Source organism: Rhinoderma darwinii, chromosome 11 (assembly GCF_050947455.1).
Source record: "Rhinoderma darwinii isolate aRhiDar2 chromosome 11, aRhiDar2.hap1, whole genome shotgun sequence".
Classification (NCBI taxonomy): domain Eukaryota; kingdom Metazoa; phylum Chordata; class Amphibia; order Anura; family Rhinodermatidae; genus Rhinoderma; species Rhinoderma darwinii.
In genome coordinates this window covers 51,158,965-51,180,921 of record NC_134697.1, presented here as the reverse complement: position 1 = coordinate 51,180,921, position 21,957 = coordinate 51,158,965, and the positions used below count along the sequence as shown (strand labels likewise).

Here is a 21,957-nt window from a genome sequence, read left to right as displayed (position 1 = left end):
GGTTCTTTACTAATGCACTTCTCGTAAGTTCAGATGTAAAATAAACTCTGGATAGACTTTGAGATTAAACAGTTTTGAGGTTATGTTTAGAGATGTGATAATGACCCACATGTCAGTGCATAAATGAAAAAGTTTTCCTTGGTTTGTAAATACCAGAAATATCAGTATCAATATACATTCCTTAATAAACAATGTTGTTGCAATGCGCGATATATAGATGACAGGTCATGTTTAAATGGAGAACAGCAGAAGGTGCTCAACCTTTGTTACTTGAAGGCCACAACTGCCCCAAAGCATCGTGATCCTAAATTTCAGGATCATGAAAAATGTGTTTGCATATTGATAGCTGGTTTCAAACTACTTTAGTGAAATCTTCTCTTCTATACTTTTTAAAACTTTTTTTTTATCAAAAGGAAGAGGGGCCCTTCTTTTCGCACATAGCCCTCACCTTTAGTGCTCCTCTGCGGTTCACTACCCTGCAGGTGCTGCATGACATGAACAAGCAGTGCTTACAGATTGTACTCTTGCTAGAAACACACTTCCAAACTGCTTTATGTTCATTCCCTTTAGAGCAATTACTATAGTCCACGGCTTTATAGTACCAACACAACATGCATATTTAACGGCACTTCCATTGCATTACATAAATCTCTTGCGCACTCTGTAGTGGCAACGCTCTGTGACCCAGAGTAAAGATTTGTCTGTCTGAAACTAGTAATTTGCCTCGGGCTCTTTCCGATGCCTAATGATATCTTTCCAACCAAGAACAAGTTTCCTCATAGTTTGTGTGTAAATCAGGAAACTTTGCTGAGGGGACTAGATTGATGGGCAGCAATTTTTTTTAACTTTCCTATTAACTCATCATGTTTTAAAGTTACTGAGCCCATTTTTTCATTATGGTGAGTTAAAATCTACAGTTTTGCGTGCGGTCTGGGCAAATGTTGTGTTGCAATCAAGAGGTGTTTAACCCCTTCCCGCATTTAAAAAAAAAATACTATTACATCTATGATTAACATCTGTGTTCCCGTTGTAACGGCCAGGATCGAAGAAACCTGCAATCCTGGTAGGGGTGCACAGAACGGTTTCCTGGTGCCTGAAAACCCCCCTCTGAGCAGTTTAGGAAAAAAATTCATCCAGTAAAAAGCTGAAATTATTTCTGCCAACACTAGGGGAAGCTCACTGCATATGAATTTATTATGGCGCTCAATCAGAGCTGTAAAAATCCCTATCCCGTGATCTCTGTCTCTGTTGTTGGAACTTGGAAACCCTCTTTAAAAATCCTGCGCGGCGTTTAACCTCTTAGATTCCATGAGCAATAGCAGCCGCGGCATCTATTGAGTTTGACAGAGGGGGGGACCCCCACCTGTCATCCCATCGGTGCCCGTGCAACTCGATCGCGGCAAACTCTGAAAGGCAATAATCACTGATAGGCAATATTGCTTTGGAATACCAAGCATTTCAAAGCATTATAAGTGTGATAAAGAGATTGCAGCTTTGAGTCCCCTTTTTTTTACCACAGTTTTACAGGCAATATTATGAGGCCACCCATGGGGGAGTGGGTTCAGCTGTGTGCGCTTGCTGCTCCATGTGTCCTTACCCTAAAGTAAGATGCAACAATATTCTCTGAGAGTCCCTTGCAGGACACGGAGGGAAAGTTGCCTCCCGTTATCCTGGGAACAACCCGCACTAGCAACAGTACATTTTTTGATATATAAAACAAAAGAAAGTCAATAGGTTGGCACTACTCACAGTCTTCACTTTATCCTAGGAGCGGGTAGGTCTCTGGGGGGATGTTTATAGAACAGGTCACGGTGGTACCCAGCTGAAGAGTAAGTATCTAGTTATCCATCAATCCAAAGAAGAATGTAAAAGAAAAAGCGGCAACTCTCCATCCTGTGTAAAAATCATTTTAATTACTGCTCATAAAAGGTCAATAGACAAGGGGTGAGAGAGGATGATCCCGGCGGGCAACAGCGTGTTTCATTTAACAACACTTCCTGTGGCCCGGGTGATCACATATTTAGTGATCTCTTATGAAATGGATTCAAGGTTTGGACATAAGCTTATAACGATTGCCCTTATGGAGTAGCTAGATGCTGATTGCATGAATGGGAATGCGTCGATATTTGTGTATTAGGAGAAATAATTTGCCCCTGCAATAAACGATAAAGATTATTATAAATCACCACAGAGTTCTGTGACCTGTGTAGATGCACTTTTTGTATGGCCACAGAACTCGTTAGTGACTTCTAATATTGTTAGAATTTACAAGTGGTGGGGGTTATTATCACATATATAGAGGTTGGAAGATAAATGCCTGAAGCCGCCTCTAGGGGGAGCTTAGGAGATTACTGTATTATGTTTTTCAGCGGGAGATGTATAAATCTGTATGCAGTAAGCGTGAAATCAGCACAACATTTTGGACATAAAAATGAAATTATATTCATAATTGGAAGAACACGTTAATCTTTGTATAATGAAAAATTTAGCAAATTCATAAATATATATTTATTGTTTCAATTCCTTATGTTCAGGATCTCCGTTTGCTGTCAGTTTATGGGAAATTTCACGTGGCCATTCACCACCACATGTGGGCGAAGTCTTGGCCTCGTGTGACTGACACTCCGTGTGTTCTCACCCTGATACATTTTATACATTGTAGCAAACTATCGAAACAGTAGAGACACCTGATGGTGATAGATTTAGCTCCTAGTAGATTGTCTAGACTGGATACAATTGAAGCAAACGCTTAGTGGCTGAAAAGTCTTACGGTAAGCTCACACACAGAGTTTAGATGCAGTTTTTTTGGTGGTTTTAATTAACCAAAGCCAGCAGTGGATCTAAAGTAAAGAAAAGGTGTATAGAAAAGGTGTATAGAATAGACTGATGCATCTCAATTCTTTGGTGTCCATTGCTGTGTTTATCTTAAAAAAAACGGAGCCAAAAACCGCATCAAAACTGTGTGTGGTCCTGACCTTAGGGCCTATTCACATCAGCGTTCGATTTCTGTTGATGGGTTCTGTCGGAGCTGTCAGTCGGAGGAACCCATCAACGGAAAGGCAAACGTAAACCATTGCTTCCATTGATTTCAATGGTAATACTTCCGTTGCTAATGGTTTCCGTTTGTTTGTCTCCATTCCGTAACGGTTCTGTTATGACGGAATCAATAGTGCAGTCGACTCTGCTATTGATTTAGTCAAAACAACGGAACCATTACGGAACGCAGACAAACGGAAACCATTAGCAACGGAGTGTAAACAAGAATATACCATTTCAATCTTAAAAAAAATTAAGGAACTGGAACACAAATGTGCACCTCTATCAATAGTGTGATAAGGACTATTTGCAAGAACAGAAAGAGTTTGTGAGTATTTTCATTTGGCACAAACTCAGCTGAATTCAGCAAAGTGGTTCATGCTACATAATTACGGCTGGGATTCCACAGGGTGTTTTTTGCAGAGGTTTTTGTTTTTTTTACCTGCGTTTGTTTACGTGGAGCCACAGCTAAACAATAACTAATGTTAGTCTATGTAGTTTTCGAAGTGTTATTTTCTTTGGGCGTTTCTACACAGTTAGATAAATATTACCTTAAATAGTTGAGTGTCGTGCAGATCTCATGCGGCTCTGCTTGTTGTTCCCCTGGCTGATTTTACCACGCTGGGCATATAGTTTCCAATGTTGAATGCAGGTATTTTAGGTTAAAACACCTATAAAAAACGAAATGTTTACTTATGCAATTGAAAAATTGCACACATCCCAGCTTAATAGACACACTTCTCTTACGTACACTACCTAATGCCAATTATAGCAGTATTCTGAGGCCGAAATTTACGAGTAATAAATGTGGCACATGCATTGTCAGTTGCTTAAAGCACCTTGCCAAGGGAGTAAACATGGATTGCCGCCTTCCCCCCATCCCCAGCTCAGACCTCCCCCGAGATCAGACCCCCTTCAGATGAGGGGCGTCTACAGGGAGTGTGCCCCAGATCTAGGGGCATAGCTAAAGGCTCACGAGCCCTGGTGCAAAAGTCGTTATTGGGCCCCCCCAAACGTCTTCTCATGGCCTACAGCCCGCAGCATTCAGCTGCTTCACTGGGTCTCCTAAGTGACCCGACAATGGAGCACTAGCAGCCAGGGGCAACACTAAGGTCTTAGGCCCCATGCACACGACCGTAAAAACGCCCGTAATCACGGGCCATAATTACGACCCGTAATTACGGGCCCATGGACTTCTATTGGCCACGGGTACCTCCCCGTATGCTTACGGGAAGGTGCCCGTGCCGTTGAAAAATATAGAACATGTCCTATTTCAGGCCGTAATTACAACACGGGCAGGCCCATAGAAGTCTATGCGGCTCTCGTAATTACGGGTGATTATGTGTGTGCACACGTAATTACGGGAGCGTTGCTAGGCGACGTCAGTGTATAGTCACTGTCCAGGGAGCTGAAAGAGTTAAACGATCGGCAGTAACTCTTTCAGCACCAGGGACAGTGACTGCCGATCACAATATAAATAAAGCTGTAAAAAAAAAAAAGATGTTCATACTTACCCAGAACTCCCTGCTTCTTCCTCCAGTCCTCCTGGGATGACGTTACAGCCCATGTGACTGCTGCAGCCAATCACAGGCTGCAGCGGTCACATGGACTGCTGCATCATCCAGGGAGGTCGGGCTGGATGTCAAGAGAGGGATGCGTCACCAAGACAACGGCCGGGTAAGTATGAATTTCTTTTACTTTTATTACGGAAAGGGCTGTCCCTTCTCTTTATCCTGCACTGATAGAGAGAAGGGCTGCCGATTAGTGCAGTGCAATCTTGCAGAGAAAACGTGCCCGTAAATACGGGTGGAATACGGGCCGAATACGTGTGACCAAGGACCCATATTTACGCCAGTATTTACGGGTGGACAAAAATACGGTCGTGTGCATGAGGCCTAAAAACATCAGGGGCAATAGCCCATAGCCCCAATACATATGTGTCCCCCCAAAAAAATGTGCGTGTATGTATGAGATTTATATATATATATATATATATATATATATATATATATATATAATGTATAATAAGACAGCATATCTATAGCACTATGACCCTGCAGCGATGGCTAGGATTAGATGCAGCGGCTCAGGAGACTTTTTCATGATAGGCTTGGATATAGGGCCCAGCTCGCTGATATAGCGGCTTCAGCGCTGGTCCCAGGAAAAGTAAGATAATAATTGCTATGCTCTTTTATGTGTTACTAATTTTTTTGTGTTTGTGTTTTTTTACAGGTTTGGTTGTTGGTCTCCTTCAGAATCGAGGACTACTTTGATGACCGTGTTTTTTTATTCTCAATAAACTGGTTAACGAGGACTTTTATTTCAATAAAATATTTTTTCTATTTCCTTGCATTTTTTTAAACTTTATTACTACTGATTTAGTAATATCCGCTGGCTGATTGGCAGCGTCCATTACTAAGGCGGGGCTTAAGGTTAGCTGGTGAAAAGGCTAGCACTAACCCCTATTATTATCCCAGTACCCACCACCAACAGGGATACTGGGTAGTGCCAGGTGTGATCCAGTACATGACCATCTGTAGCGACGGCCGGGTACAGGGGCGGCCACAGGCTGTTACTATTAGACTGGGAAGTTACAAACTGTGGCTCTTCCCATCCTGGTAATGCTAGCCTGGTGCTATGTTGGATCTGGCTGGTTATAAAAAATGGGGGAGACCCCACATAGTTTTTTCCAATTATTTTTTTAAAATAACGTGGGGTCCCCCCCATTTTTCATAACCAGGCAGCTACAACGCATTAACATGGTGGGAAGGCCCACTGTTTTTGGGCTTTCCAAGCCTAATAATACCAGTCTGTGGCCGCCACAGTACCCGGCCATCACTACAGATGGTTGGGTACTGGATCGCATCTGGCTCTTCCCGGTATTCCTGGTTGCGGTGGGTACCGGGGTGATAATGGGGTTAGTGTTAGCCTCTGCACCTGCTAACACTAAGCTCCATCTTAGTAATGGATGCTGTCAATCAGCCAGTGGCCATTATTAAAGGTGGTAGTAATAAAGTTTAAAAAAAAATACAAAGATATAGAAAGAACATTTTATTGAAATTTAAAATAAAACAACCCAAAAAAAAAACCACACAACCCTCGTTAATACATTTTATTGAAAATAAAAATAAGTAGTCCTCGGATCCAAAGTAGTCCAATAACCGAACCTGTAAAAAAAAAAGCACAAACACAAAAAAACCAACCATTAGTAACAATGTGGTAGGCTTTGATACAGGGCCCATCAGACAGGATCACACATGAGCCATCTATCTAAGCCTACTATGTTGTAGGTTTAGATATAGGGCCCATCAGACAGGATAGGCCATGTATCTAAGCCTGACATGTGGTCCATCTGTGATCCCATCTGAAGGGCCCTGTATCTAGGCCTACCACACAGAGCCTCTTTAAACTTATTACTCTCACCCACAAAGCTCTCCACAATGCTGCACCTCCTTACATCTCCTCCCTCATCTCTGTTTACCACCCTACTCGGGCTCTACTTTCTGCCAACGACCTTAGATTAAAATACTCCATAATCTGAACCTCCCATTCCCGTCTCCAAGATTTTTCTCGTTCTGCACCAGTCCTCTGGAATGCGCTACCACAGACAATCAGATTAATTCCCAATATCCACAGTTTTAAACGTGCCCTGAAAACACTATGGTTTTAGGCAGGCCTATCCCATTCTCTAATCTGACTTGCCCTCCTTTTACATTAGTCATCAGAACTTGACCCCATCATTCAGCAGTATCTCCCACACTCCTTGCACCCTAATGCACTTCATGTCTGTCATACACAGACACTGGCTGGTGACAGGCACATGCAGCTGTATCTGTAAAAAAAATGGCTGGACCATTGTACTGAACAAGCACTTTTTACATTTTGTATCTCCCCCCCCCTATTTCCTTATAGAATGTAAGCTCTTGTGAGCAGGGCCCTCACCCCTCTTGTTTGAATTCTTAACTAGTTTTGTCCCTATGTATTATCTGTACATGTTCCCTCTGAATTGTAAAGTGCTGCGGAATATGTTGGCCGCCATATAAAGATTATTATTTTTTAAGTATATTAGAAATATGTACAGCTTTTTATGATGCAATAAAGCTTATTTACATGCAGCTGGAAACCCCCTTTACAGTTTGATGGACTACAGTCATTAAAAAGGTAATTAACATCCAACTTACGTGGTTTTGTAGGCTGAACGTAATTTGCAGTATCAATGATATCATAGTTAATTCGTATAAAATATACAACCCACCATGGACAAAAATTCTCAAGTGTCAAAAGCCACAGGTGTCTAGAAAAACAAGGATAATAAGTGTCAGCCTCAAAGACGGAGCTAATTAGGTAATTATAGCTTCAGATTACTGGTAATATTATGAAATGAATATTGTGGAATGAAACAATATATAGAAAATCAATAGACAAGTCAAACAGTCTAGAAAGCAATAAGTAGCTGCACTTTTTTTTCTTAAAGCTTCTTTTTATCTATCTCTCCTATATAATTTTCTCAGTGCTCTTTCCAAGAACACTTCAGTCATAATTTTTTTAAATGCTTTATTGTAAAGACTATCATTACAAAAGTTAGAAAAAAAAAATTCTAATTCCTCCTTAGGCCACTATAGATGCGTATTGCAGCCAAAAATCTTGTACATAACCTCAAAGGCATAACGTGAAACTCCTGGGCCCCAATGCAAAATCTGTAACAGGGCCTCCAACCTATTATATGTCATTTATGATACTGGTGTTGTCTTATGTAGCAGCCTTAGATACTAAGGCCCGGTAGCAACTACTACTTCTGCACCAATATAGTCACACTCCTGTATAACCTGCAAACGTAATGGGGTCCCAAAGATCCAGAAAAAAACAACAACCCTATTTGAAGCGGATTTAAAGCCCATTACTTATTGTTAGGGACAATTGACATCTTGACATTTATTCATAAATAATTGACTACAATTTATTGATGATATGTCCTGCATGTGCAATAGTCTAGGATGCACTAAAAAGGGGACATGCATACGTGCTGCATAGAATGATGGTGAACCAGCATAATGATTTCCTCTAAATGGGCTTAAGGCCTGATTTACACGTGCGTGTGCGTTTTGCGCGCGCAAAAAATCCGTCATTTTGCATGCGCAAAAGGCACTTAACAGTTGCGTGTGTTATCAGTGTATGATGCGCGGCTGCATGATTTTCGCGCAGCCGCCATCATTATGACACTCCGTTTGAATGTTTTCACGCACTCATTGACTTCAATGGGTGCGTGATGCGCGAACAGCGCACAAAGAAAGGACATGTTGTGAGTTTTACGCAACACACTCGCGCTGTGCAAAACTCACGCACTGTCTGCACTGCCCCATAGCCTAATATAGGTGCGTACGACACGCGTGAAAAGCACGCGCGTCGCATGCGCGTATATTACGCTCGTGTAAATAATGCCTAATAGTGCAATACTGCTTCCTGGTGTGATGTAAAAGCTGTGCTGTGTGTTCTCTGTCAAATCAGATGCCCCTCTCTCTTTCTCTGTTTCACTGACACTGAGGCAGTGTTAGAAACTGCAGCTGCATCCCCCTCATCCGTGTCTTTTTTTACGGTTTTCCACTACACAGATTTTTTTGACGATAGAAGAATTTTCAGGATATTTATTAGGAAGTTACAATAAAAGCATCTCCAGGCAGCTGGAAGTTGATTTAAGATTTAAATTTTCTCTAAGTTTTACATATCTTTGGGGACTGAATAATTTGGGGCTCAGGTCTGGGGTCTGACTTAATTTTAAGATCTGCTCTGGGGTCTGACATACTTTAGGGGTCTAGTCTGTATCTGATCTGTGATCTGCATTAATTATGGGATCTGGTGTCTGGATTTATTTGTGTTGCTAGAGAGGCCGGAGATGGCTGCAGAAGCAAGGGGCCAAAGATTTCTCAGCAGTAAACTCTGTAGTGGTCAGGAGAAGTTGTCATGGAGGTCAAGTGCCAGATTGAAAAGAAAAGAGAACGACTCCCGTCAGAGAAGATATCACCTGTGAGTCACTGGATTTATAGAGGAGCTGTAACCTTCCCTGCAATATCGGTTATAGTAATTACTTATATTCTGCAGGGGATAACCATTCTGGAGCATCTTTGCTTAGAACTCTATGTTGTGATATTCCTCTGTTATTCCATCTGGAAATATATGAATTAGGCCTGACCTACCTGGAGACTTTTTGTGACGCAACTTTTTTATTGTATCTTTAGAGCTACAGCTGCAGTACAAAGCAATACATTAAGTTGCATGCAATCTTGTGTACTGCAACTGTCACTCGATCAATCAGTAGGGCTACAAAAAGCACTACTGAGTGTTACCATAACGTTTGTCAATAGGATGTGTCCCTACACAGTCTGATACGGCCAGCGATTGTACATTGTCAGAGTGTGTATGGACACAGCCCTTTGACAAGGAGAATGAGGACACCCAGTTGTCAATTTATTCATACTTTGCATTGTGCCGATTCTCTGTTATTCCTCCAGGAAGAGTTATAAGAAAAGATGCTCCAGAATTGTTATCTCATGGGTGATATAAGTATTTACTGTATTACAACAGACCTTTCAGTAGAGCTAATAGGACCTCTTTAATTAATTTAGTTTTTTGCCTGCCACTGCATCTGATCAGTACGGACGACTATATGGTCACTGTATGGTCTGCAGCGTGATATTACTTTGTAGAGTGCAGAGCGCCAGAGTAGAACTGGTATGTGACCACTATTTAGTCACTGTATGGTGATATTATGCATTGTGGTAGTTATGTGTTATCATGGTGTGGAGGTATTATCTGCTCCTTGTATAGTAGTATTATTTGGTAAGTGTATGACTGAATTATTCGGAGGTATACTCTCGTATATACATTAGTATCTATGATGGGGACAATTATTTGAGGGCTGGGCTAAATCATTCATAAATACAGGTTCTAGTCTCCACAGCGCTGATTTTCATTATAAAATAATATCCAGGTAAAGTGTATTTCTGATGTGTACAGTATCTAAGACAAGCATGTTTTCTAAAAGTTGTCTTATAGCTATGCGGTCTTCAATATTTTTTCTTTTTTTTGGGTGGGGGGGAAAGGAAATATATATGCCATGGGACTTTTGCCCCTAATTTTTAAAGACTAGTACCACTTGTGAAGGATGATTTATTTGCTTATATTCTCTGTATGAAATGACATTGTGAATTATCAAGCAGGATGCCGAATTACTAAGATATGTATTATGTGAAAGTGATGATAATGTTTAAATGATTTAGTTTCGTGCAGCAGCCATCTTGTCTGGAGTTCCCATCTTGGTTCTTTTGTAGTGAATAGAAAAGTCATTGTTCCTTTAATACAAGTAATGTTGATTTCGTATGTTTTATCTTTGACCTTGGTTCCCATGCGAAGATGGACAGGGAGTGAGATGGGGGGATGGCAAGTATGCGTGAGGGAAGATCTCCCCCATCTCCACGAGAATATTCTGTCCAAAAGAGAGATAAGAAACTTGTAAACATAATGTGTGAAGAATTATAATGATGTATCTGGGATGTATATTATTGTATGCTTTTTACTGAATAACAAATATTGTTACATTGTCTCTGATTGGTTTACCTCAAGCCTACACCCCTTCAGAATTTCAGTATTACAGTTTGAGTTTGGTAATAAATCCTTCAGAGGAGCATTTTGAACATTTCAGAGTGTCTGTGTGTTTTCTTCTCCTCTCTCGATATATATCGGTGAAATATCCTAATAAGGATACTGACTAATGGAGTCTGGCCTTGAGAGTCTGTTAGGACTCATATAAATTTCAGTCTAATATATTTTGAGCGATGGATTTCCACGACACACTCCTGAGCAAAAGTTAATACAACAGACTTGCATATAATTTTTAAGTCCTCAACTGAACATCTGAGGCTGCGTTCACATCTACGTCAGGGCTCAGTTCCGAAATTTTCCAGAGGCTTCAGTTTACATCACCATTGATTTCAATGGTGACAGATCGGGTGCCAATGGTTTCAGTTTGACTCCGTTGTGCAGGGGTTCCGTCATTTTGACGGAATGAATAGCGGTCGACTATGCTATGGATTCCGTCAAAATGACGGAACCCCTGCACAACGGAGACAAACTGAAACCATTCGCACCAGATCCGTCACCATTGAAATCACGACAGAGCCCTGACGCAGATGTGAACGCAGCCTAATATGTAATGCCTAGCTTTTGCAGACATGTTCCTTCTGAATATTGTGTGTGTGTGTTTTTATTTTGCACATTTAAATCTGTCTGTTTAAGGTTCTATTCACACCACATTTTCTACTCCATATACCAGCTTCTATTTTCTTGTGAAAAGAAAAAAATAAATAAGCATTTTGTAATGAATGTGTAAGGAACTTGGTTCTGCAATACTGCATACTGGCGAGTGACATGTTATTATGAGGTTCTGATGTCTTATTGGATGCTGGGGGGGGGGGGGGGGGGTGGGCTGTAATCAAGTGGACTAGAAGTTAACCCCTTGGAGACAGCCAATTTTAGTTTTTTAATTTTTCCATCGTCACATTCCAAGAGCCATAACTTTTATATTTGAAATGTAAAAAGGTGTATATTTGTATGAAATTCGAGGTATCAGAAATAAGCAGAGGAATCTCTCTGGATTTATCCTGTAGAAGTTCATATGTCCATAAGGAGCAAGTACAGAAGAATTAATCTCATCTCTAGATGCCATCTTATATTCTCTCTGAGGAATACAGCTTATTATATTGTAAACATGCAGTATTATTTTTGTATCATATCGCTCTGGAGAGTTGAGCATTGGGGAAATAGAAAAAGTATTTAAATTTCAATGTGGATTGTGCTAGATAAACCAGACTCAAATTACAGCCTTGGAGGTAAAATAATATTTTAATTGATTGAGAAATTGTCAGGATTTAGAAGCATAATTATTTTAATTTTAGATTTAATATTTAACTTAGTTGAAAATTTGAAGGTAAAAAAACCCATTTATAGATATAACCTAGAAATAAGGTCATACTTTTGCATACTAAATTTACCTGCTGTATTATACAAAGATATATTATAGTTATAATATGAATGAAAGACGAGATTGACTTAGATATTTTAATAGTGACTAATTGTTGACTCAATAGTATTGTATCAAATATATTAGTTGTCTCTTTAAACATTAGGAAATATTTCAGGTTTCTGGTTAAATTGAAAAAAAATAATTACTGATTTATTGTATTTACTGAAATATTAAAATGAATTATTAATTTTATTGGAATGTTAAAAATCTTAAAAGGCAGAAATGGAGTTAATAATAATACCAACAACAACAGCAACAACAACAACAACCATACAATAAGCTGCAGAGGAAAGACAAATCACAAAAGTAAAAAAAATACTAGTGCACATAACAATATATGAAATACTATACAAGGACAAAATCATTTTTGAAATTTAGTATTTCTTAAAATGTTGTGCAACATGGCTTTATCAAAATCTTATAGCCGCTACTTTTGATTGAACAGGGGCTATTCCATTTTAATATTGACAATGCTGTTCCAAACCATGGACAACAATGTGGAGTAAGGGCGGGTTCACACATGGCGGATTTTCACTTAAATTCCGCTGCGGACACTCCGCAGCGTTAATCCGCAGCGGAGCCGTTTCTCCATTGACTTTCACTTTAATTTCGCAGTGTTCGTTTACACGATGCGTACAATTCCGCTGCGGAGCATAGGCTGCGGAGCGGAATGTGGTGTCCGCAGCATGCTCTGTCTGTTGCGGAGCAGTGGCGGACTGATTGCGGACTCATGGCGGAATTTCTCCATTGACTTCAATGGAGATTCTAAGTTCCGCAATGAAGTCCGCAGCTGTCATGCACATGTTATGTGTGGTGCGGAGCGTATTGGTTTTTTAACATGACATTTCTTCATTCTGGCTGGACCTATGTATTTCTAGGTCTACAGCCAGACTGAGGAAGTCAATGGGGCTCCCGTAATGACGGGAGCGTTGCTAGGAGACGTCAGTAAATAGTCACTGTCCAGGGTGCTGAAAGAGTTAAGCGATCGGCAGTAACTGTTTCTGCACCCGGGACAGTGACTACCGATCCCAATATACATGTATCTGTAAAAAAACATACAAGTTCATACTTACCGAGAACTCCCTGTTTCTGTCTCCAGTCCGGCCTCCCAGGATGACGTGTCAGTGGAAGTGACGGCTGCAGCCAATCACAGGCCAAGCACAGGCTGCAGCGGTCACATGGACTGGCGCGTCATCCAGGGAGGTCGGGCTGGATGCCGAAGGAGGGACGCGTCATCAAGACAACGGGCGGTAAGTATGAATTTCTTTTACTTTCACTAGGGAAAGTGCTGTCCCTTCTCTCTATCCTGCACTGATAGGGAGAAGGGAAGCACTTTTCCTGCAGTCCGCAGCGGCCAGTCCGCATCAATTTTCTGCACATTTTGTGCAGATCCGCAGCCGTAATCCGCAACCCGGATTAGGTGCGGCATTGATGCGGACAGTTGCGGAGGAATTCCGCCATGTGTGGTCATGCCCTTAGCCTCCAAATCTTCTAATAAGATGGTCCACACGATTTTGGAAAATGTCTGCAGGAAATTAAACTCACTCACCCACATTAAGCTTACTGCATCTGGATTCCACTTGTTCCTGAGTTCAAACTCACCACAACTCCAAAAGGTGTAACAATAAAACATTTTTAAATTATATATTTTATATATTATATATACACATACACACAGAAAAATTAAGTGAGCCCTTTGGAATTGCATGGATTACTAATAAAATGTGGTCTGTTATCCAAGTCACAAACACAATCTAACTAGGGAGAAAAAGTAAGTGAACCTCTGTGTTAATGACTTTTTCAAGAACTAATTGGCAAAAGGTGTTTCAGTTAAAAAGATTAGATTAAAAAAATGTGAGTTTCACAGTTGCTTTCACCATTAAATAAAAGCGTGCAAAGCCTGCAAACTGACAAATTTGTTCTTCTCAAGAAAGACTGAGGCATGGTTCACACTACAAAGCAAACAACTTTCAGAAGAAATGTTATAGAGGCACATGGAGTAGGAAAAGGCTACAAAAGCATTGCTAAAGACCTGGATGTGCATCAATCCACTGTTAGAGTATGTGCACACGATAACTGCATTTACGTCTGAAATTACGGAGCTGTTTTCAGGAGAAAACAGCTTCTGAACTTCAGACGTAATTGCTCGTACTCGCGTTTTGCGGGGCGCCCCTTACGGACGTAATTTGGAGCTGTTCTTCATTTGATTCAATGAAAAACGGCTCCAATTACGTCCCAAGAAGTGTCCTGCACTTCTTTGACGAGGCTGTTATTTTATGCGCCGTCTTTTGACAGCGACGCGTAAAATTACAGGTCGTTGGCATAGTACATCGGCAAACCCATTGAAATGAATGGGCAGATGTTTGCCGACATATTGGAGCCATGTTTTCAGGCGTAATTCGAGGCGTAAAACGCCTCCATTATGCCTGAAAATAGGTTGTGTGAACCCAGCCTTAGGGTATGTTCACATGACCTATTTTCAGACGTAATTCGGGCGTTTTACGCCTTGAATTACGCCTGAAAAAACACCCCTAATATGCCTACAAACATCTGCCTATTGCCTTCTAATGGGAATTACCATGTTCTGTTCCCACGAGCCTTTATTTTATGCGTCGCTGTAAAAATATGTCGCGTAAAATGACTGCTCGTCAAAAGTAGTGCAGGACACTTCTTGTGACATTTTTGGAGGCATTTTTCATTGACTCCATTGAAAAACAGCTCCAAAAACGGCCGTAAAAAACAGCGCAAAAAACGCGAGTTGTTAAAAAAACGCCTGAAAATCAGGAGCTGTTTTCGCCTGAAAACAGCTCCGTATTTTCAGACGTTTCTGGTCACTGCGTGTGAACATACCCTCAGACATATTGTCTACAAATGGAGACACTTCAGGACTGTTACTGCTCACCCTAGGAGTGTGTGTTCTGTTAAGATCACTCCAAGAGCACAATGGGCAATCTTGAAAAAGGTGAGAAAGAACCCAAGGGTAAAGGCAAAAGACCCTACAAAAAGACTCTACAAATGGCAAAAACTTCTGTTCAGATGTTCAGTGTTTTTCAAATAGTGGACAAGAATGGCGTTCATGGAAGGACACCACAAAAGAAAAACACAAAATAGCCTGTTACTGAACTGGTTAAGCTAAATGTAGATTCAAATGAATGGAAAAGTATAAAAGGCAGGACTTAGGAGTAGATATAAAGAGAGAGGCAAGTCTTTCCTTTACACATTTCCTTCCATTTGGATACACTGCTGTCTTTGGCTAAAAAAAACCTGTAAAAAATTGCACGACATATGGCAAAATCAACGCAGAAATCTCCGTATACATAGTACTTTTACTTGTTACATATATTGCACCGACACTTGCAAAGATAATGCAATACAACAAAATATAACAACTGTATTTGACACTGTAACAATATAAACAGCTGATAAAATAACATGTTTTGCCACCTTCATCTATAGACCCCCCTATAAGAAGACTTGCTGCCCATGTCAGTATTTCATGATGGACTTCACTAAGGTAAGACCTTACATTATAATCTTGTTTCAATCATTGGCTCAATAAATAAAGCGCCATATAGATATTATGACTCAGACTATTATATCACAAATTATTTTTTAGCGTAGCACACACACCGAAAGATTTAGGTAAAAAAATCCATCAAAATAAGTTTGTTTTATTTCTAACCAAAACAGGTAATAGATGCAGAAAGGAAAATTACAACTTTCACAATTCTACTTCTCCTCCTTTTAGCTGGAAAGAAAATGCATTAAGGCTTCATTCACATCTGCGTCAGGGTCCCGTTCTGACGTTCCGTCTGAGCTTCCCGTCAGAACGGGACCCTGACCGACACAAACGGAAACCATAGGTTTCCGTTTCCATCAGCATTGATTTCCGTAGTCTACTACGCTATTGATTCTGTCCAAACAACGAAACCTTTGGGACCGGATCCGTCACCATTGAAATCAATGGTGATGGAAAGGGAGACCTATGGTTTCCGTTTGTGTTAGTCAGGGCTCTATTCTGACGGAAACCTTAGATGGAACCCTAACTGATATGTAAACGAAGCCTTAAAAGGCAACAAATCAGCAGAGTGCAAACATAGCTTTATCATCTGTGTCTGAGCAATGCCTTTATCACCTATGGAGAAACATTTTTAATTTAGCATATACAACACTTGTGACCCAATACAACTACTTACTAATAAGAGCAACCTGACAGAAAATGTCAAAGTAAAAAGTGCCAGTGATACGATCCTGGTCCAGTTTGATCCAGTGTGATCTAATGAAACTGCCTGTTAGGCCACCCTTTACATACAGTTAGGTCCAGAATTATTTGGACAGTGACAAGTTTTGGCATTTTAGCGGTTTACCAAAACATATTGAATATACAGTTATATAATCAATATGAACTTAAAGTGCTCACATCCTAATTTGAGGAAGGGTTTAGGAATTACAGCTCTTTAATATGTAGCTGCCTTTTTTTCAAGGGACCAAAGGTAATTGGACAATTATCTCAAAAGCTATTTAATGGGCTGCATGGGCTATTCCATCGTTAATCCATCATCAATTAAGCAGGTAAATGGTCTGGAGTTGATTCGAGGTGTCGCATTTGCATTTGGAAGCTGTTGCTCTGAACCCACAACATGAGGTCAAAGGAGCTCTCAATGCAAGTGAAACAGACCATCGTTAGCCTGAAAAAAAATGAAGAAATCCATTGGTGCATTGGTGATCTCGTGAACTCCAAAAGGCCTTGACGTCCACGGAAGACAACAGTGGTGGATGATCACAGAATCCTTTCCATGGGGTGAAGAAAAACCCCTTCACAACATCTACCCAAGTGAAGAACACTCTCCTGGAAGTAGGTGTATCAGTATCTAAGTCTACCATAAAGAGAAGACTTCATGACAGCAAATACAGAGGGTTCACCACAAGGTGCAAACCATTAATCAGCCTTAAAAATAGAAAGGCCAGATTAGACTTTGCCAAACAACATGTAAAGAAGCCGCCCAGTTCTGGAACAGCATGAAACTAAAATCAACCTGTACCAGAATGATGGGAGGAAGAAAGTATGGAGAAGGCTTGGAACGGCTCATGATCCAAAGCACACAACATCCTCTGTAAAACATGGTGGTGGCAGTGTGATGGCATGATGGAGGCAGTGTGATGGCATGGTGGGGGCAGTGTGATGGCATGGGAATGCATGGCTGCCAAAGGCACTGGGTCACTAGTGTTTATTGATGATGTGACTGAAGACCGAAGCAGCCGGATGAATTCTGAAGTGTTCACGGATTTACTTTCTGCTCCAATTCAACCAAATGCAGCAAGGTTGATTGGACGTCGCTTCACAGTACAGATGGACAATGACCCAAATCATACTGCGAAAGCAATCCAGGAGTTTATAAGGCAACGAAGTGGAATATTCTGCAATGGCCAAGTCATTCACCAGATCTCAACCCGATCGAGCTGCATTTCACTTGCTTAAGACAAAACTTAAGGCAGAAAGACCCACAAACAAGCAACAACTGAAGACAGCTGCAGTAAAGGCCGGGCAAAGCATCACAAAGGAGGAAACCCAGCGTTTGGTGATGTCCATGGGTTCCAGACTTCAGGCAGTCATTGCCTGCATAGGTTTCTCTACAAAGAATTAAAAAAAAACATTTTATTTATGGTAATGTTCATTTGCCCAATTACTTTTGAGCCTCTGAAATGAGGAGGTTGTGTAGAAAAATGGTTGCAATTCCCAAACGATTCACAGGATATTTTTGTTCAACCCCTTGAACTAAAACTGAAAGTCTTCTCTGCATATCTGTTTAATTTGAAATCCAATGTGGTGGCATGCAGAGCCCAAATCATGACGATTGTGTCACTGTCCAAATATATCTGGGCCTAACTGCATGTCAGCGATCTGATTTTGTTTCAGTCCAGAAAAAAATGTCAGTACTGATTCCATGCTTTCCTATGGGAGCGGTTTTGGCATCAAAATGCATCAGTTGTAACACTAAGGCCCTGTTAACACTGAGTTTTTTCCTGATGGAATTTTGAGGCATATTTGGACTTGCCTGCAAATTCTTGCCATGGTTTTTGCGGCGTTTCGGCCAAGGCTGTAATTTGTCCGCGACACCCAACGCAGCGAGAAACAATTTCTCTACCTCCGAAAAAACGCCTCCGCGTCCCATTGAAAACAATGGAAGGCGGTTTCGGCAGTTTTTTGACACGGATTCCAATGTAGTTTCCGTGTCAAAATCAGCTAAAAAAAACTAAAAACTGAACTGACCCTAAATATCTCAATGCGCCAGACAGTAAAACACTGCATGCATTTTTAGATACTATATATTCAGATAAAATCTCCTTATTGACACGGTTCTATATTCTCAGTATTATTCTGGTTAGTGGCTCTTGTGACTACTGTATGGTTTCAATACTATGTTAAAGTGTATTTAAAGACTATGTACACCTTTGAAAGGCATTTTTTTTAATAAAAAGGTCAGTGTGTTTGGTGCAACTTTTTATAAAAAAATATTTTTACTTTTTTAGATATAGCTGTTCTGAATTCTCTATACAGAGCAGCTGTATCTAGCGCTATTCACTGAATCAGTCAATCTCACATCCCTCAGGTAGTCCAGCATACAGATGTAGGAAGGTGCTGATGCTTACATTTTAGACTACACTTAAGAATATATTTTTGTGTCATTTTGCAGTCTGACCCATTTGCGGGATGTGCATTGGAAAACAGAAGCTGGGCAGATGAGTTCCAGCTCCTAGGATTGACTAATGAAAGGAACATAAGCATCATCCTCTTTATATTCTTTCTGATGATCTATATGTTAACACTTTTGGGAAACATAACCTTAATTTCACTCACTAGAAACGACACCAATCTAAAAACGCCCATGTATTTTTTCCTAACCAACTTTTCTTTCCTCGAGATAGGTTACACAACAGTCACTGTACCCAGAATGCTTTATGATCTTTTAACAGGAAACATGACTATATCTTTTAAAAATTGCCTCACTCAGATGTATTTCTTTTTTCTCTTTGGCACCACAGAATTCTTTATTCTGGCTCTAATGGGATTTGACCGTTACCTGGCCATCTGCCATCCTCTTCATTATAGCATCATTATGAACAAACGATTCTGCTGCCATCTAGTTTTTGGATCTTGGATAAGTGGATGCATGGTCCCAACAGTACCCACAATTGTGCTCTCCAGAAGGCCATTTTGTGGCTCAAAAATCATCAACCACTTCTTTTGCGATGTTGGACCTCTGGTGAAGCTCTCATCTCCTGACACACTCTTCTTAGATATTTTTGTCTTTATGATCTCTGCTGTTATAGTCCTTGGTTCTTTACTGCTTGTTATAGTCTCATATGTCTTCATCATATCTGCTATATTACGAATATCATCATCTTCAGGACGACACAAAGCTTTCTCAACGTGTGCTTCACATTTTTCGGTTGTGACTATTTTTTTTGGTACGGTTATATTTATGTACATCCGACCATCCTCTGGGGAAAATTTTGAGATGGACAAGGCTATATCAGTCTTTTACTCTGTTGTTACGCCTGCGCTGAATCCTCTTATTTACAGCTTAAGAAATAAGGAGGTAAAAAAGGCTTTGGTAAAAGTCTTTCAAAGAAAAAGAAACTCATGGGAAGATTTAGGAGTTGTATATTCCATCAGGTTAAAGCCACATCCTAGAAAGCATTAAATCATCATAAAAATATCAGACATACATAGAGATTGTCATGCACTATATTTTCAAAACTAGAACCAGCCCTGTATCTTACATGGATCCAGAGATCTCCCCATTCATTGCGCTGCTAGATTTTCTTCAGGCTGGCATCTCCTCCGCCTTCCGGTCATAGCTTGCATAGGCAGATCATTATGTTTCGCGGTCTTTGCCTACTCTCTAGGAGAAGCTTTACAAATGCCTCCAAGACATGTATTTCTAAAGGGAGAGCCCAGCCCTATATAACTCAAGAAGAGGGTGAGCCTGCAGCTTACACACAGTAAGCGGATGAGCAGGAGGGGGGAGAGCTCCACGCTGTATGTAAGCAGTGCTGTATGCAGGCTCTTACTTCATATAAGCAAATTGCTGGCTCTTCTTTTGGTTTCTGACTGTGTGAGTCTATATCCACTCTACAAGCTGTGTTACTGAATAAAAGCTTCTTCTCTACTAGTTTACTGACAAGCAGAGAAGGCATTTTCTATTGGCTGGTGGCAGTTGGAGAGTGAAACTGAGCATGTGTGTCCTCCGTCATTCAGCTCCGTAAAGGACGTGAATAATACTATACAGATTGAACACCAGGGAGCGCCAAAATAATGAAGTAATGGGAATATCTCACAACTGGAGCCTTTTTGTAGTGTAAGGTAAATTACAAAACAAATTTTTAATGCTCAATTATATTGCAATAACATTTAATACTGGGACAACCCATTTTAGGTTCTCTCTATATATAAATTCCGAGGCTGGTGCTACACAGATCTTTTGTATTGTGATAGTTGCCCTCCATATAAACACATTTTCTTAAGAGCACTATGATAGATTGCTATTAGCAACAAAGGCAGCATTTCATTACTTTTTCCCCCATTGAGTTGCATGCGTAAACAATGTGTAAATAAAAAGTTGGGCTTAAGGTGTGTACAAGTTGTTCAATTACTGAAATGAAAATTAGACACAATAATAAACTCTGTTGCCCCAACCAAAATCTTGACCTGATGGGGTACTTAAGTTGCTCTAGTCTATGCATTCACAACATGCGGCCTAGTGTAGGAGTGGTAGTTACGAATAACAAACCCTTAAAATGTATGTTAAAGGCTATGGAGACCTTTGAACTGATTTATTTTTTGTTATTGTTCTTCTGCTTCCTAAGGCTGGATTTTAATGGCATGGTTAAAATTTGTGTTTTGCCCTTGCCATGTGAACCTAGCCGAAATTAAAAATTAAGCAGCTTTCTAAATAGTCTTTATTGAAAATGTCCTATCATTTTGCTGCTGCAGAGTCTGTATCTCCTGTATATAGCTGGTTGTGCTGCCGATTCTGACATATACCCATCATCACACTGCCCCTGGCTGTTTCTCACTCTCTGTATATTGCAGATCTAAGCGTGGAGAGGGAGGAAAGCATTCAAGTCTTCAGGGATGGCTGATCACAAAGGCTGTCAGTATCTGATTAAAGATCAGAAGGCGAGAGACGGGGTGAATCAGAGGCTGTGTATCGGTATATAGAAATAGAACTTACCAAAGACCATGCAGGGATAGGGATGGAGGAATCACACACCACTCAGCATCAGTGTCATGTCAGCACAAGGGACAAGAGATCACAGAAGGGGACAGCATTACAGGGATGAAGCTGTGCTGATACATGAAAGCTAAAGAGAATAGCAACCTGCACACACAGACCTCACATCCAGCATGTATTACTGGTAGGGACATGCTCACATGAGGAAAAAGTCTCAAACTAGGAGCAGGATGCAAAATTAATATCAGGGGGTCTGCAAATGAATAAAGGTTGTAGCCTAAAACATAGTGCAACTCTTTTTAACTCTATAATAAACTTTTTTTTCTTGCTTCTTTATAAGATAAATTTTCCATATCAAAAAGGTATCCACAGCTTTTAGGTATTAGGACAACCTGTACCAGGGCTCAGAGAACAGCATCACTGGTTTGGCACTGCAAATCCGTAGTCAAATTATTTCCTGCAAACGGATACTTAAAGTGAGTGTCCATCCTTGAACACCTAATTAGGTTCAAAATTCAGTGCCGATAAATTTCTTAATATATCTTTATAGCAGTCAGAGCTGCATATAGTTCTAAAATATTGGCTGCCAGCAGTCACCACTAGGGG

The 21,957-nt window shown here is 40.5% G+C and overlaps 1 protein-coding gene across 1 annotated transcript; it reads left to right on the top strand.

Annotated features, from left to right (window-relative positions):
• Positions 1-15,611: 15,611 nt before the first annotated feature.
• LOC142662954 (olfactory receptor 6C4-like) lies at positions 15,612-19,818 on the top strand. Its single transcript, XM_075841248.1, has 2 exons — positions 15,612-15,626; positions 18,808-19,818. The coding sequence occupies exons 1-2, from the start codon at positions 15,612-15,614 to the stop codon at positions 19,816-19,818; spliced, it is 1,026 nt and encodes a 341-aa protein (XP_075697363.1).
• Positions 19,819-21,957: the final 2,139 nt, after the last annotated feature.